The 16,251-nt window shown below is 42.4% G+C and overlaps 1 protein-coding gene across 1 annotated transcript; it reads right to left on the minus strand.

Moving 5' to 3' along the window:
• Positions 1–2,976: 2,976 nt before the first annotated feature.
• tsr2 (TSR2 ribosome maturation factor) lies at positions 2,977–7,735 on the minus strand. Its single transcript, XM_044211610.1, has 5 exons — positions 7,582–7,735; positions 6,460–6,550; positions 6,175–6,266; positions 3,911–4,069; positions 2,977–3,322 (listed from the first exon to the last, which is right to left on the minus strand). The coding sequence occupies exons 1-5, from the start codon at positions 7,657–7,659 to the stop codon at positions 3,227–3,229; spliced, it is 516 nt and encodes a 171-aa protein (XP_044067545.1). The 5' UTR covers positions 7,660–7,735; the 3' UTR covers positions 2,977–3,226.
• Positions 7,736–16,251: the final 8,516 nt, after the last annotated feature.

The raw sequence follows: 16,251 nt of genomic DNA on the forward strand, positions 1-16,251 counted from the left end.
CAGTCCAGCTTCATAAAAAGGGAGAGTTTTCACAGTCCCAGTAAACTGAATCTCTCGCTGGTGTCTTTCGGCCTTTTCTGATGTTTTACAAGATTTATTTACCAGATGCTGAAGATAATCATTAGTCGCCGTCCTGGAAGGGGAGTTATTCTGAGGCTGCGGTAGATGTGAGGAGCAGTTAGCTTAAAGCTGCCTGTGCAGTTTTAGTGGCACTGCAGAATAGTGTTTTTATGAGTGTCTGTTTGATGCACGAGTCCACTGATCTTCAGGTGACAGTAATGTGCCAAAGACACCGAAGAACGGTGAACGAGGATGTGAACAAAACAGATTTAAAAACCATCATTACATGTTTTTTGAGGAAATACATTCGTCATGTTTTAGAGCCAGTGACTGAGACAATGAGTTTTTGTGAAAAACACTGAATGTTTACACGAAACGTCCACAGAGAGCTGTAAGTGTTTGTCACGTTGATCAAAGAAATTTGTTGATTTAAGAGTTATATAATAATAAATAGTTATTTCTGTAAGTCAACTTACAAGAACCTGTGCAGCTGCAAACATCTGTGTCACTGTTTTTACAAGAACCATCTGCTAATGACTTATTAACCTGTTGCTAATTATATTGTGATGTCATAGCATAGTGAGGTCATAAAATAGTATATGTCATTGTATAGTGATGTCATAGATATGTTGTAGCAATATATGGCTTTGAATTGATTATAGTGAATTACTTTAATTTTGTTAAAGGGAAACATCAGCACTCTTCAAGTGGATTTCCAGTCAGTCTTGATGGTACATGTAGTCCATTGAAGCAATAAATTCCTCAGCGGCACTGCCAGCGGAGCCGTGCCTGCAGCGCCTACATGTACCAGGATGCATTGCGTGAGCCTGTCACACCCACGCTCACCCAGCGGTTTTCTATATACAAGTAGGCTACTAACCACTCTGGGGTTTCTGGCAGCCGACAGGTGTGTGTGTTTGAGATGATCAACGATATATAATGTTAACCTTTCTGCCTGAAGCCCCTTTTGAAAATAATATAATTCTGTTAAATTCGCTGCATTTCCTTTTGTTTGTGAAACTGCTGTGGCCGTCAGACAATATGTGCTTTCTGACCTCCACCTCACAAACACCTCCACCTCTGAGTTGTGCAATCTGGTGTGTGTTTGGGTGGTCCTGTACACGGTTCGTAGTAGATTGCTGCAGTTCTGTCCCTGGTTAGGCTTAAGAGCAAATTCCCTTTGGAGTTCATTGATAGTGTTGGAGCAGTTATCTCGGGGGCAGGCCGAGGCTGCAGGTAGCACCTGAAGGCTGGGGGGGAGTTCAGTTGTATTGTGGGCTCTGGCTGCCAGTGTGTCGGCGTAACACTGAGCTCATTCTCTTCGCATCAGTTTTGGCTTCTGTGTGTATTCAGGCAGGTGAGGTTAATCCTCTCGTTTTCCTCAGTTTTGGCTGTTGAGGATTTTTTGAGAGCTCCGTCGGAGGAGTTGTTGGAGCGGTGTTTGTGGGAGAAATTAGTAAAAATCGCAGAACATTTTAAGATGGATGTTGGGGATAAGTGTTTGAAGGAGAACGTGAAAAATATTCTAAAAGCAAATCTTTTGGAAGTGGGCGTTCTCCAGTGTAAACTGCATGTTGTTGGTTCTGGATTGGACACGTTTCATGCGTCTGCCTCTAGTGAAGCTGGACTGAGTACTGGGCTAACTTTGAGCAGCACGAAGAATTACTGTTGTTGCAGGTGGAAATTAAGAGACTTGAACTGGAAGAGAGCAGGTCAGGTCTGGGTAATGGTGGAGCAGGTCTCTGGTTTGATGTTGCCAGTAATCTGCGGTTGGTTCCTCAGTTTTGTGAGCGAGTAGTCGAGAGTAGAGATTGGTCTGATGCTGACAGCATCTTACTGTTGCGATTTGTTTTGACAGGTAAAGGGCAGGTGTGTCTGAAAGCAAGGTTAATGTGTCAGTGTTAAAAGCATATCATCAGGGGTTGAGGACTTGGGAAAAGCCTGGTAGGCAGATGCACAGGGAGTTAATTACTCATTTTAATTGTTGGTGTACTTCACTGGGCGTTCTTACTTATGATGCTTTGTGTGATTTGATCGTTGTGGAGCAGTTTAAAGTCTGTTCCCAGTCACATTGCTACCTACATAAATTAACAAAGTGAAGACAGCGGCCGCTGCTCTGCCAGATGAGTATGTGTTGACGCACTGTGGTGACTGCGAGTGCTGCTTGCTACGGGGGGATGGCAGTAACTTTTGCCCAGCAGGTTAACAGTGGAAGGAGGGAGCCGGTCCTCACCGTGGTAAGCCAGAAAGGGCCACACGGAGTCAGGGTGCTGCAGTTTGATCCAAGCAGTATGTAATTACTGGAAAGCTGAATGCCCTGTTAAGTCCAGTGCTAAAAGTGGGTTCGGTAGTTCGCAAGTCAAGCTTGTCGCACTTGCTGCTCCTGTCAGTTCTCCCTGTGCGGGGTGTCAAGGTACCGGTAAAAATCCTGAAAGATACTGGGGCTTTTAATTCATAAGTAGTGAGTTCTGAACTAACTCGACATCTTCTCTCCTATAGTTTTGTGCTTTCTCGTCGCTCTCCTCTCTCCTTCAGCAGGTATTTCTGCCTCCGGAGCTGCAGAGTCTGGATCGGTGGTTGTGGGCCACCTGCTGCCCCCGTGTTCCTGCTCAACTGCTACTACAAGTATTATTAGTCTTATTACTATAATCATTTTAAAATTCTATGTGGAATTTGCATTGTGCTGCTATATTGTCTCTATCTCAGCAAATGGCCGCCCATCCTGAGTCTGGTTCTGCTCGAGGTTCGGCCTCTTTCTGTTATGAATTGGCGCTATAAATAAAATTTAATTTAATAATACAGGGTGATGTCATAGAGTAATGTGAGATATCATGGAATATTGTGATGTAAAATGATAGTATGTCATAGAGTAGAGTGATGTTATAGTACAGTGTGATACCATCACATGACACAACAGCAGCTTTAACAGGTTTAATATAAAAACAACCACAGAAACCAGAGTGACTCTGGTTTAATGATGCCGTCCTCTCTCTCCTTTCAGGTCCATATTTTCTAGAATGAACACAACAGCACATGAAGGATGGAAACAGACACCGCAGTCTGCTTAGTTCAGCTTCCATTAAAAACACACAGTCCCATCCTGAAGGTCAAAGGTCAGCTGCTGCAGTCTACGAGTTCAACAGTTCACACTTTTCTTCATCCTCCTTTACTTCTTCTTACGGACCACTGTCCACCCGTCGTCTTCATCCTGAGGAGGCTCTGTCCTGCTGACTGATGGACTGGATGATTCACACTCCATCGCCTGAACACAGAACGACGCTATTTTTTACTCATTAAATAAACGACAGTAGTCCTGAATCATGTGACTGATGATCTGAGCAGCCGAGTGGTAATAGTAAATAAATAGTAACAATGTGCGTACAGTATATATAAAGATGTCATAGTATCGCCATCGTATGAATATCGGTGAATTAATAATTCTGAACGAATGATGAATATTACACCTACAATCTGTTATTCTGTACATTACTTCATCTCTATGCATGCACTTTGCTACAACCACATTTTGTTCTGGTTCTCACTGTGTTGAAATCGGTTTACATTTAAGAGATTGATGAAAAGCTAAATTGTCGTCAGAAGGCAGCCGATGGGTTTGAGATTGCATTTCGGCCAACGAGGTCCGCGTCTTTTGCTCAACACGGACTGTTTACCTGCATGCAACCAAAGCCAAAATAAACTGAATGTGTTTGGGAACTTGTGACGAGAGTTCTTCTCAATTAATGGTAATTTAATCACCGTTAACAGATGATAATGAACCTTCATCATTATCCGCTGCCTCACCTGTGTGAACTGACCAATCAGAGCTCAGTGTGTGACAGGTGCGACGTACCTGTGTTTCATCATCACTGTCTTCGTCAGACTGTGTGGGCAGAGCTGTGACCTTTGGCCTCTGACTCTTCTTTTGTGTCAAAGAGTTGATGGTGTGTTTGAGCTGCTGCAGCGCCCCCTGCTGCCACTGACTGAACACCTCCAGCAGACTGACGGACACCTGCAGACATACGGAGGGTTAACATGTGACATCATACATCTACACCTGCAGCAGATTGATGAGCTCCTGTCACACCTGGTTCTCTTTACATAAAATCTGAAGAAACAGAAGTTACTTTTATATTAAAGTCCTGATGTCAGTCAGTCTGAAGTAAGCAGGAAGGCCAAACACTCAATAGGAAATGGTGGAGAGGAGGTCATGTGACTCAGGTCTGTTTGTGTGTATATATACACGTGTGTTATTTTTATATATATTTTGTCCTTATATACTTTATCTGATAAACTTTGTCCTTCACCCCTCGCGGGTGGTCTCATCCTTCAAGCTCAGGTCCTCTACCAGAGGCCTGGGAGCTTGAGGGTTCTGCGCAGTATCTTTGCTGTTCCCAGTACTGCGCTCTTCTGGACCCAGATGTCTGGTGTTCTTCCAGGGATCTGCTGTAGCCACTCCTCCAGTTTGGGGGTCACTGCCCCGAGTGCTCCGATGACCACGGGCACCACTGTTGCCTTCACCTTCCAGGCCTTCTCCAGCTCTTCTCTGAGCCCTTGGTACTTCTCTAGTTTCTCATGTTCCTTTTTCCTGATGTTGCCATCGCTTGGTATCGCCACGTCAACCACAACAGCTTTCCTCTGCTGTTTGTCAACCACCACGATGTCAGGCTGGTTCGCCATTACCATTCTGTCAGTCTGGATCTGGAAGTCCCACAGGATCTCGGCTCGGTCATTCTCTACCACCTTTGGAGGTGTTTCCCACTTTGACCTCGGGGTTTCCAGTCCATACTCAGTGCAGATGTTCCTGTACACTATGCCAGCTACTTGGTTATGGCGCTCCATGTATGCTTTTCCTGCCAGCACTTACACCCTGCAGTTATGTGCTGGATTGTCTCAGGGGCCTCTTTGCACAGCCTACACCTTGGGTCTTGTCTGGTGCGGTAGATCTGAGCCTCTATTGCTCTGGTGCTCAGGGCCTGCTCCTGTGCAGCCATGATGAGTGCCTCTGTGCTGTCCTTCAGTCCGGCCCGCTCTAGCCATTGGTAGGACTTCTTGATATCAGCCACTTCAGTTATGTTCCGGTGGTACATCCCGTGTAGGGGTTTGTCCTCCCATGATGGTCCTTCCTCCAGCACGTCTTCCTCTGTTCCCCATTGCCTGAGACATTCACTGAGCACGTCATCTGTTGGGGCCTTATCTTGGATGTACTCGTGGATCTTGGATGTTTCATCCTGGATAGTGGCTCTCACACTCACTAGTCCACGGCCGCCTTCCTTACGGCTAGCGTACAGTCTCAGGGTGCTGGATTTGGGATGGAATCCTCCATGCATGGTGAGGAGCTTTCGCGTCTTAACGTCTGTGGTCTGTATCTCCTCCTTTGGCCATCTTATTATTCCCGCAGGGTATCTGATCACTGGCAGGGCGTAGCTGTTTATTGTTTATGCCAAAAATACCCGGATGTCGTACTGATTCAGAAAAAATCTCCAGTGTGCATCAGACCGGTCTACCTCGCCTGCTGTGTCTCACGATGCAAAGCAAGGAGGAATATAAATCTAGGCACCACTTCGGCTACAGCCTGTCTGTAACCAACGTATAGCTACATTTGTCCTACTACCCATAACAAAGCCATCACGTTACTTTATTATTATCATCCATTTATAACTTCTCTTTTTTCGAGCATGAGGGGATCAGAATCAGAAACACTTTATTGATGCGCGAGGGGAAACTCTTTCGTTCCAGCAGCTCACCTTTACGTCAGTCACACAGGAGCAGAAGCACTGAGCAAAAATATAACACACTATAATACAAGTGGATATAAAGTATAAAAGCTAGGTTGATAAGTATGTATGGTGTAATACAATGTAATAATATAAGTAATAAGTAATAGTGCAATAATGAGTGCTGTCAAGTTAAGTGTAGCAGATTAACTAGATTATGCTACATAGTAGCGCTGGTTTGCCATTATCCGTATTGTTTACTTCCGCTTTCCAAAACTGGAAACTGGCTAAGCCTGGCCTCGCACACCGCAACAGTTTCATACTGCATTCGTCGGCAGCATGTAGTAGAATACAGCTTTCCTTTGAAATCTTTTTAAACTGTTTCTGTGTGTGCGTGTACCTGAGGTAAACTCCCATCATCCACCACTGTGTCGAACTCCTGATCCATCAGCTGAGCGATGAAGTCCTCGATCTCACACTGCTGCAGGTCAGCTGATCACACACACAGATTCAGATGTTATATATATCTATATCTATATATATATATAAAAACATGTTACATGCTGTAACTTGAATTTAACCTCATGATCAATAACATTTGATCTATATCTTTTGATGGATTAATCGGTATAAACACTTATAATAAACATGCGCTGTCAGCTGATAGGTCACCATAGTTACCTACCGTTGTCATGAAAATACTGCTGGACCACATCCACCATCCAATCAGCTTTCTGCTGGCCGTACACGCCTCCAAACCCATTATCCACTGCAATCTGAGGACACACACACACACACACACACACACACACACACACACGTACGTGAGAGTCTGTGACCTCTGACCTCTGCAGACTGAACATGAGTCTGAGACCAGGTCCGAGGCAGTCTTCAGGAGAAAAGGCAGATTAGTCTGGTCTTTATGAAATACTTTAAGCCGTTAACAAGACTGATGCTTTACATGAACGGAGTTTTGAACCAGACTGTTTCTTTATCAAACAAACTGATCCTGGTTCAGTTTTCACAGTAACAGCTGCTGTCTGAACACCTGAAATCATAAATAATAATAAGTTGCTTATAAGCCTGCTGTTATTTAAATCAACATAATAACAACATGCATCATGACTCATAACCTGCATTATGACAAAACACAAGGACAAATGCTCAGTCCGACTTTTCATGTTTCTTTCTCAAATCAGTGAAGTGATCTTTAGATGCATCAGTCGAATCATCAGAATCAGCTGCTAAAGTTTAAACTTCATTTCTTTCTCCTCTACAACATTTGAATGCTCCCCAGACCAATACTGTCATTCATATTATATATATATATATACACACACACATTGATGGGTCTCTTAGTCAACAGGTTCCTCATCTTGGAGAAGACTCGGATTAAACTTCACATTCACTGAAATGATTGAACCCAACAGTTTTGCTCTTCATCAGTAAAATTCTGCTGATAAACCAGAAATGTCATCATCAGAGGTGACATTTACACTTTATCTTTAGAGTTTGAACAATGTGATGTAACTTTTATAAGACTTCAGACTCGTGGTTCTGTTCTGGCAGCGTCCTCCATGAAACAGCCGCCGCCTCCCGGAGCTTCTCTCCGGGACCGACTGGACTCCTGAACCGGGCTTCATGTAAACTCTGCAGCCTTTAGCCTGTTAGCTTTAGCCTGTTAGCTTTAGCCCGTTAGCTTTAGCCCGTTAGCATCGTCCCGTCTGATCCACAGGGACAGTCTGTCAGTGTGTCGTCTCCCTGCGCTTACCTGGCTGCCAGGTGTACCGTCAGTCACCACATTTACCTGTAGAACCGGCCAGGTGTGAAGAACCGCTCGGACTCCCTCCGTGAAGAGCTCACGTGAAGCTGCGGAGGCCGCCATGTTGGATCTCACAGACAGAAACAGTCGAGTGAAGAAACGGAGCCCCGATCAGACAGAATCAGCTGATCCGGATCATAAAAGATCAGTGGAAACATATCTACAATATATCTGTTTGCTAATTGTTCTGTTGTTGTTGTGTTTTTACCTTTTCAGCATTAGACTGTCAAGCTGAAGACGTTTCACTGTTTATTGACCAGAAGGACAGTAAATTATACTAATAAATCTAAAAACAGTTAAAGAAAATAAATACTGAACCTCACAGACTGGAGAGTTTTATGATTTTTAAAAGATGAATCTGAAATAATATATTTTAATCAGACGAAGAAAAGCTCAGTGTAAACATTAAGTTAATCACGTGGTTACGTCCCACATCCATCATTATCATTATTGTTTCTATTATTATGTTATGAACCCAGTATGGGTCATATTTGTTGTTTTTTCTTGTTTTGCAGGATGGTGTTAGGGTGAGTGACGTCATCATCACGGAAGCCTTACACCTGTGTGGAGCTGATGCCGGCAAATTTAAGCAGCCCCCTTCAGCGTGATGGCGCTCGCGAGGAAAGATGGCGGCAGCATCAGCAGGCCGAGAACGGAAAAATAGTCGAAAGTTTTCGGGAAAAACAAGTGGAAATATCTTTTGTGAGGCGGTTGAGCACGACTGTTCTGTGAATGGATCAGAGGTAGGTAATGCTAGTTGGGCTGATATGGATTGTAATGATGAGAGGGATGAAGAGCATGAGGGGAAGTAGGGAGACTCATACATATCAATCAAGATAAAGGGAGTAAAAGAGCTAGAAGTGATAATGAAGAGAAATCAGAGAATGGAGATGACGAGATAGAGGGAAATCAAAGAGAAAGACCTGACAAATACACAATCATAGTAACAATAAAGTGACATGAAGAAAATCAACCCATTTACTTTGACAACATCCCTGGCGAATAAAGTGGGAGAAATAATATACACAAAGGTGCTAAATGATGGTAATCTACTGATAAGATGTGCAAATGAAAATCAAGTTGAGAAAGCTCTTAAAATGAAAGAGATAAGGAAAATTAAGGTGGAAAGCTCAGGGAAACTGGGGGGGAAATGATGTTGGAAGTAAAGGAGTCATCACAGGAGAGCCAATGAGTGTAGGAATGGAGGAAATCAAGAAGAATATCAAAGGAGGAAAAGTAGTAAAAGCTCAAAGGCTGAAAACAACAAGAGAAGGAGTAAAAAAGGAAAGTGAAACAGTATTGATTGAATTTGAAGAAGACAATATGCCAAAAAAGGTGTTCCTGGGTTTCTTGAGTTACCCAGCGAGAGTTTATGTCCCAAAACCATTGAGATGTTTTAACTGTCAAAGATTTGGTCATACAGCTAGGAGCTGTAAAGAGCAGAGAAGATGTGCAAGATGTGGGGGGGATCATGAACATGGGATGTGTGGAGCAGGAGTACAGCCAAAGTGCTGTAATTGTGGTGGAGCTCATAATGTGGCCTACGGAGGTTGTGAGATTATGAAACGCGAGAATGAAATCCAGAAGACAAAAGTAGAAAGAAAAATGACCTATGCTGAAGCAGCAAGTATGGTAAATGGAAAGAACAAAGGTAGTAGCAATAACAGTAACAGTCACGGGACAATCAGGAACCAAGAGCAGGAAAAAAGATCAAATGACAGAGTTTACGTGGATAAAAGAGACCTGGTCACATTCATTGCAGGTGTTATTAATAGTACTGCGGATGTTAAATCCAAAAATGATAAAATTCAGCTAGTAGTTAAAGCAGCGGTGAATCACCTTGGGTTAATAGGACTGACGTGGGAAGAGGTGAGGGAAAACCTTGCCATTCAGTCAAGTCAGGATGTACCATGGGTTGGTTCATCTTAATTATGGTAATCCTCCTACAGTGGAATGCCAGGAGTTTACTGGCTAATGGTCAGGAGTTCAAACACTTCATTAAAACACTGGCAGTGAAACCAGACATAATCTGTGTTCAAGAAACTTGGCTGAAACCAAACTTAGAGTTTATAATTTATGGATATTTAGGAATAAGGAAAGATAGAGATCTTGGAAAGGAATCCCATATAGACAGCTGGGTGTGGGAGATGATCAGGAATGTGTAATGGTGGAAATATGGGATGGGGGGGGGGAATGGTCATAATAAATTATTACAATCCCTGCAAAAGGTTGGATCTGAATAACTTACTGACAATACAAGGTCAAGACAAAAATAAAGTGGTGTGGTGCGCAGACTTTAATGCTCACAGTACAGTGTGGGGAGGCGATCATACTGACTCAAATGGAAGGGTAATTAAGAGTTGATGGAGGATAGGAGTTTAGTACGTATGAATGATGGTAGAGGTACGAGAATAAATGTAAATACGGGGAAAGAATCAGCAATAGATCTTACCTTAGTATCTAATTTGCTAGCTGGTATTAGTAACTGGGAGATTTGGACAAGTAATACAATAGGTAGTGATCATTATCCAGTTGTTTGTTCATTTGGAGAAAGAGGGGGAAAAAGACCAGCTGATGGAAGTCCAAAATGGATATTTGAGAAGGCGGATTGGGACAAGTTCCAGATATTAAGTGAGAAGGCGATAATGAGGATGGAGGTATCTGAAGATGTCGATGAGCTGAGTAATCAGCTTACATCAGCAATAATAATAGCAGCAGAGAAGTCTGTTCCAAAAAATAAAAATAGGAAGAAGAGAAAATTGGTACCATGGTGGACAGAGGAATGTCAGCAGGCAGTAAGGGATGGGAATAAAGCATTCAGACTACTCAAAAGAACCCATAATATGCAACATTTAATCCAGTACAAGAAGGCACAGGCTACAGCGAGAAGAACAGTACGACAGGCTAAGAGGGCTAGCTGGAGGACTTTTTGTGATGGGATAGGTAGAACAACTCCAGTAGGCACAGTATGGGGAATGATAAAGAGGATGGGAGGAGATAGAAGGGAATGGGAATACCCGGTTATAGTAACAGAGGAAGGCTCAGCAGTGTCAAATAGGGAAAAAGCAGAGAGCATGGTCAAAGCATTTGCAAAGATACATAGTTCAGAAATCAGACGAAGAGAGAAGAAGGAGAGAGGGGAAAATAAGACATTATCCAGGGATATTAGAAAAGAAGGAGGAAGTAGATGAACCATTTACAATGGAAGAAATGAAGAGAGCAATAAAAATGTCAAGATCGTCATCACCGGGGAAAGATAAAGTATGCTATGTGATGTTAAAAAAATTCTGAGAAAGTGCGCTTCTGAAATTGTTGCACCTGTATAATAGTCTGGGAAGAGGGAAGATTGCCAAAAACATGGAAAGAAGCAGTTGTAATTCCGATAAGGAAACCTGGTAAGGATCCATCAAAACCCATCAGCTATAGACCAATAGCATTAACCTCTAATGTGTGCAAAATAATGGAAAGAATGATAACAGAAAGGTTATCATATGAGCTTGAGAAAAAGGAAAAGATAGCAAATTATCAGAGTGGGTTTAGGAAAGGTAGGAGTACCATGGATGCAGTTGTTAGACTAGAAAGTGAAATAAGGAAAGCTCAGGAAGATAAAGAGGCAGTAATTGCAGTGTTTTTGGATATAGAAAAAGCTTCCGATATGATGTGGAAGGAGGGAGTTCTGATTAAGTTACACAAGTTGGGGATTGGAGGGAGAGTTTTCAATTGGGTAAAAGATTTTTTGTGTGAAAGGAATATCCAAGTAAGAATAGGATCAGAACTGTCAAGTCAGTATACTGTAGAAAATGGGACACCTCAAGGTAGTGTAGTAAGCCCACTACTATTCATAATAATGATTAATGATATCTTTTTAAAGATTCCAGCTGATGTAGGTAGGTCACTTTTTGCAGACGATGGGGCTCTGTGGAAGAGGGGGGAAAATATGCATTATGCAGTTGGGAAAGTGCAAGGAGCTGTAGATAAAGTGGTGGAGTGGGGGAAAGAGTGGGGATGTAGATTCTCACCCAAAGTGTTTTCTTTACTAATAAAAGAATAGATGAAAGATTGAAAATAAGGATGTATGGGAAAGAAATAGAGAGAGCAGGAACATTCAAATTCCTGGGGGTGCTTTTTGATTCCTGTTTAACATGGGCAGATCATATTAGAAGAGTAGTGGAAAAAAGTAAAAAAGTAATAAATGTTATGAGATGCTTGACTGGTAGAGAATGGGGGGCAAGTTGCCAAGCACTGAAAAGAGTTTATGTGTCCCTGATAAGATCTACGGTGGACTATGGCAGTATAGTGTATACATCAGCAGCTAGATCACATTTAAAACAATTGGATGTGATTCAGGCTCAAGCGTTTTTAAGACATCGCCTGTCTCAGCTATCCAGGTAGAGGTAGGAGAGATGCCTCTGGAACTAAGGAGACGGCATATAATAACAAATCACTGGGTTAACTTGCAGGGGCATAATGACTCGCACCCCACAAAAGAAGTGCTGAAGGAAAGAGTGAAGTAAAAAGGACAACTTTGGTCATATAGGGAATAAAACCGCAAAAAAACTTGGGGCATCTGATATGAAAATCAGCTCTTCAATAGTTCATCCAGTCATAGCCCCATGGAAGATGAGATGTCCGGGGGTGGATTGGTATCTATTAGAGATTAAAAGGAAAGGAAAAAGTGCGGATTTGGTTGGGGTGTTTAATGATTATATTACTAAAGTATATAAAAACTATACTCAAATATATACAGATGGCACTAAGAACCCTGAAACAGGGGTAACAGGAATGGGAGTGGTGGTTCCAGCAAGAGGAATTGAAATCAATAGAAGAACATCTAATAACTTAGCAGTTTGTACAGTGGAGATGGTTGCAATTTTAGTCGCATTACGTTGGGTGGAAGAAGCGAAAATTGACAGAATCATAATATGTACAGACTCAGCTTCAGCTCTAGTTAGTCTAATATCGTTCCATTCAAGTCGACAGGATATACTATATGAAATTCTCTACTCAGTTACAAGAATAACACACCAGGGAGGACTAGTTACATTTTTATGGGTTCCAGCGCATATAGGACTGAAGGGGAATGAAAAAGTGGACAAGATTGCAAAGAAGGCATTAAAGAAGGAAAATGTAGAAATGCAAATAAGAATCAGTAAAGCGGAAGTAAAATGTATGTGTGATGGCGCTCGCTCTCCTTTCCTCGTGTCGTGCTCGTTTTCCCTTCAGGTGTTTGTTTTGTTTTCATTTGGTCTTTTTCCTAATTTTATTCGTACTTTAATAAATGTTATTCTTTTTTGACCCTCATACAATGTGTTATCTCCTTCTTTGTCGCGGCTTGCGAGCCGGCTTTGACAAATGGGGGCTCGTCCTTTAATTTCTTTTTGAAAATTCCTGTTGTTTTGACGTGATTCGAAAGCGCTTTGTTTTGTTTGCGTTCGGTTATTTTGTAAGGAAAAACCGGAAGAGCGATTGTTTGGGATGTTTTAGACATCATTTTGAAGGAAATACGCTGTGGCTGTTTTAAGGATGGAGTGCGATGGATTGCTGTATCCGTAATTTGGCTGTCTAAATTTGCAAAGTTTTAGAAGGTAAGTGATTTTGCAAATCCTATCGTGGGGGAATTTTGAATTGTATTGCTGTTCCCTGGTGAGGTGTAGCTGGTAACCCTGTAGCTGGTGTAGCTGGTGACCGTGACTAGAGCGGTTGTCTTGGGAGCATATCCGTGGTATGAGTGAGTCGCCAGTGTGCTGGTTGCTTTTCTTGTACCAGCGGGAGTTGGTGCTTAAATACCCCTCACCAGTAACCACACGAAGATTAGGGGTGAGTTAGTTAGTTTTTTTTTCTGTAGATAGGGAAAGGGAACTTGTTTTTATGCCTCCTGCTGGGGTTTGTAAAACATTTCTTCTATTCTGTAGCGTGAATTTAAAGTGGTAGCATGTCTAACCTAGTTGAAGATTTTATTAGTTCTCCTTCTGAAGCTTTGCTCGATTCGTGTGCGAAAGATCAATTATTCAAAATTGCGGATCACTATGGAATTGAAATTGGAGATAAGAGGGTAAAGGATAGTACAATTAGAGAAACGCTTAGAACAAAACTGATAAAGCAGTCTATACTGTGTGAAATGCCAGCTACTACCGGTCAAGTTAAACCTCATATTGGCTCTTTAACTTTTGAGCAACAAGAACGCTTATTGCTGTTACAGCTTGAACAGGAGCGTTTGAAGTTGGAGGTAGAGCGTGAGAAAACTAGAAACGAACAGACAAATATTGAGCTGCAGAAATACCGTGTGGACGTAATAAGAGAAGGCGGATTAAATAGCAGCTCAGTTGATGTTTTTCAGGGTGCTTCTCAAATGTGTGACACTGCTGGAAATTTACGTTTAGTTCCTAAATTTAACGAGCGAGACCCAGATACCTTCTTTATATTGTTTGAGCGGATAGCGGAGGCAAGAGGTTGGCCTAGTAAAGAACGTACACTGCTTTTACAATGCGTGCTCACTGGCAGGGCTCAGGAAGTCTATTCGACTCTTTCACTCTCTGACTGCCAAGATTACGATGCCGTTAAAGCTGCAGTTTTAAAAAAGAGTACGAGTTAGTACCAGAAGCGTACCGACAAAAATTGGTTGGTGAGGAGACAAAAGTTCCAGTGACGATTTTGAGGGACACTGGAGCTTTGGAGTCCTTCATTTTGCAGGATGTGTTGCCATTTTCCTCTTTGAGTGACACTGGTACTAGTGTGTTTATTAGAGGAATTGGGTTAAACGTCTTATCTGTTCCCTTACACAAAATAATGTTGTCATCTCAACTTGTGAGTGGAGAGAATTAGTGATTGGTGTGCGTCCATCTTTGCCAGTGGATGGTGTTGACATAATAATGGGAAATAATTTGGCAGGGGGCAGGGTTTGGCCTGATACATTTTCACCTCCTGTGGTCTCAACTTTTCCCATCTTAGATCCTGATGAGAGCAGCAAGAATTTTCCAGAAGTATTTACTGCGTGTGCTGTGACTCGATCCATGGCCTCTGCACAACCAAAGTTGTCCTCTGATTCTACTGTAGTAAGACCAACATTTTCATTGCCTGATGACTTTTCTGTTTCTCTTTCAGAATTGATTCAGGAGCAACAACTTGATTCTTCTCTCCAAAACCTTTTTGAGAGTGTGATGTCATCTGATGATGCTAGACATGTTGCTCATGGTTATTTTTTGCAGGATGGAATGTTGGGGAGGAAATGGATTCCGCATGGTAGTGACTTTGCTGGTGATCCTATCATGCAAGTGGTAATGCCAGAGAAGTATCGCTCAATTGTATTGAAGATTTCTCATGATGAACTCGCAGGCCATTTAGGGGTTAAAAAGACCTATGACAGAATCCTTCGTCACTTTTTTTGGCCAAAGTTGAAGAAGGATGTGTCAAAGTATATCAAGACATGTCATACTTGTCAACTAACAGGCAAGCCAAATCAAAAGATCAAGCCTGCTCCATTGTTTCCTATTCCTGCTGTCAGTCCACCATTTGAGCATCTGATTATTGACTGTGTAGGCCCATTGCCTAAATCAAAATCAGGTAGTGTTTATTTGCTCACTGTTATGTGTGCCTCGACTCGGTACCCTGCGGCTTATCTCCTCCGTACGATCACTGCAAAATCGGTGTTGAAAGCCTTGACTCAGTTCATTTCCGTTTTTGGTATTCCAAAGATTGTGCAAAGTGATCAAGGTACTAATTTTACCTCTCACTTATTTTCTCAGGTCTTGAAGCTGTTGCACATTAAGCACAATAAAGCTAGTGCTTATCACGCCCAAAGTCAGGGGGCTTTGGAGCGTTTCCATCAGACGCTTAAGTCCTGACTGCGGGCATATTGTAAGGAGATGGAAGGTGATTGGGAGGAGGGATTGCCGTGGTTGATGTTGTCAGCACGTGAGGTATGTCAGGAAAGTACTGGATTCAGTCCCAATGACTTGGTGTTTGGGCACACCGTTCGGGGACCACTGGCTGTGCTTCGTGATAACTGGACTGAGAGTACGCCACCTAAAAATTTGATAAGTTATGTGAATGACTTTAAGCGTAGGTTGTATGAAGCAGGTAAGATGGCAAAAGAACAATTGAATTCGTCACAGAAACGTATGAAGTCACTTTATGATAGGCGAACTGAGAAATTTATGCCAAGCAACCAGGTGTTGGCTCTGTTACCTGTGGAAGGCTCACCGTTTCAAGCTCAGTATACTGGTCCTTTTGTAGTAGTAAAACAAGTAACTGATTTAAACTATCTGATTGCCACTCCAGATAGAAGGAAATCAACACAGTTATGCCACATAAATCTGTTGAAGCCCTACTACTGCCGTTCTCACAAAGCGTTAGATGCCAAGACTGAGGTAAAACCTGTATTAGTCATTGAGAGTACTGCATCTGCTCCTTTGGAAGAGGAGGTTGATGAAGGAGTTTCTTTTCCAGAGGATACGGTACTGTTGGGTCGTCTTAAAAATTCAGAGACTCTTAAAAATTTGCGGAAAATGTTGGCCCATTTACCAGAGAGTAAACGTGCCGACTTAATTGCTCTTATTAACCGCTATGTCTCTTTATTTGGAGATGTACCTTCACGTACGCACTGGTTGGAGCACGATATCGATGTTGGGGATGCTGAGCCCATTCGCCAACATTTCT

The sequence above is a fragment of the Siniperca chuatsi genome, linkage group LG10, assembly GCF_020085105.1.
Source record: "Siniperca chuatsi isolate FFG_IHB_CAS linkage group LG10, ASM2008510v1, whole genome shotgun sequence".
NCBI lineage: Eukaryota > Metazoa > Chordata > Actinopteri > Centrarchiformes > Sinipercidae > Siniperca > Siniperca chuatsi.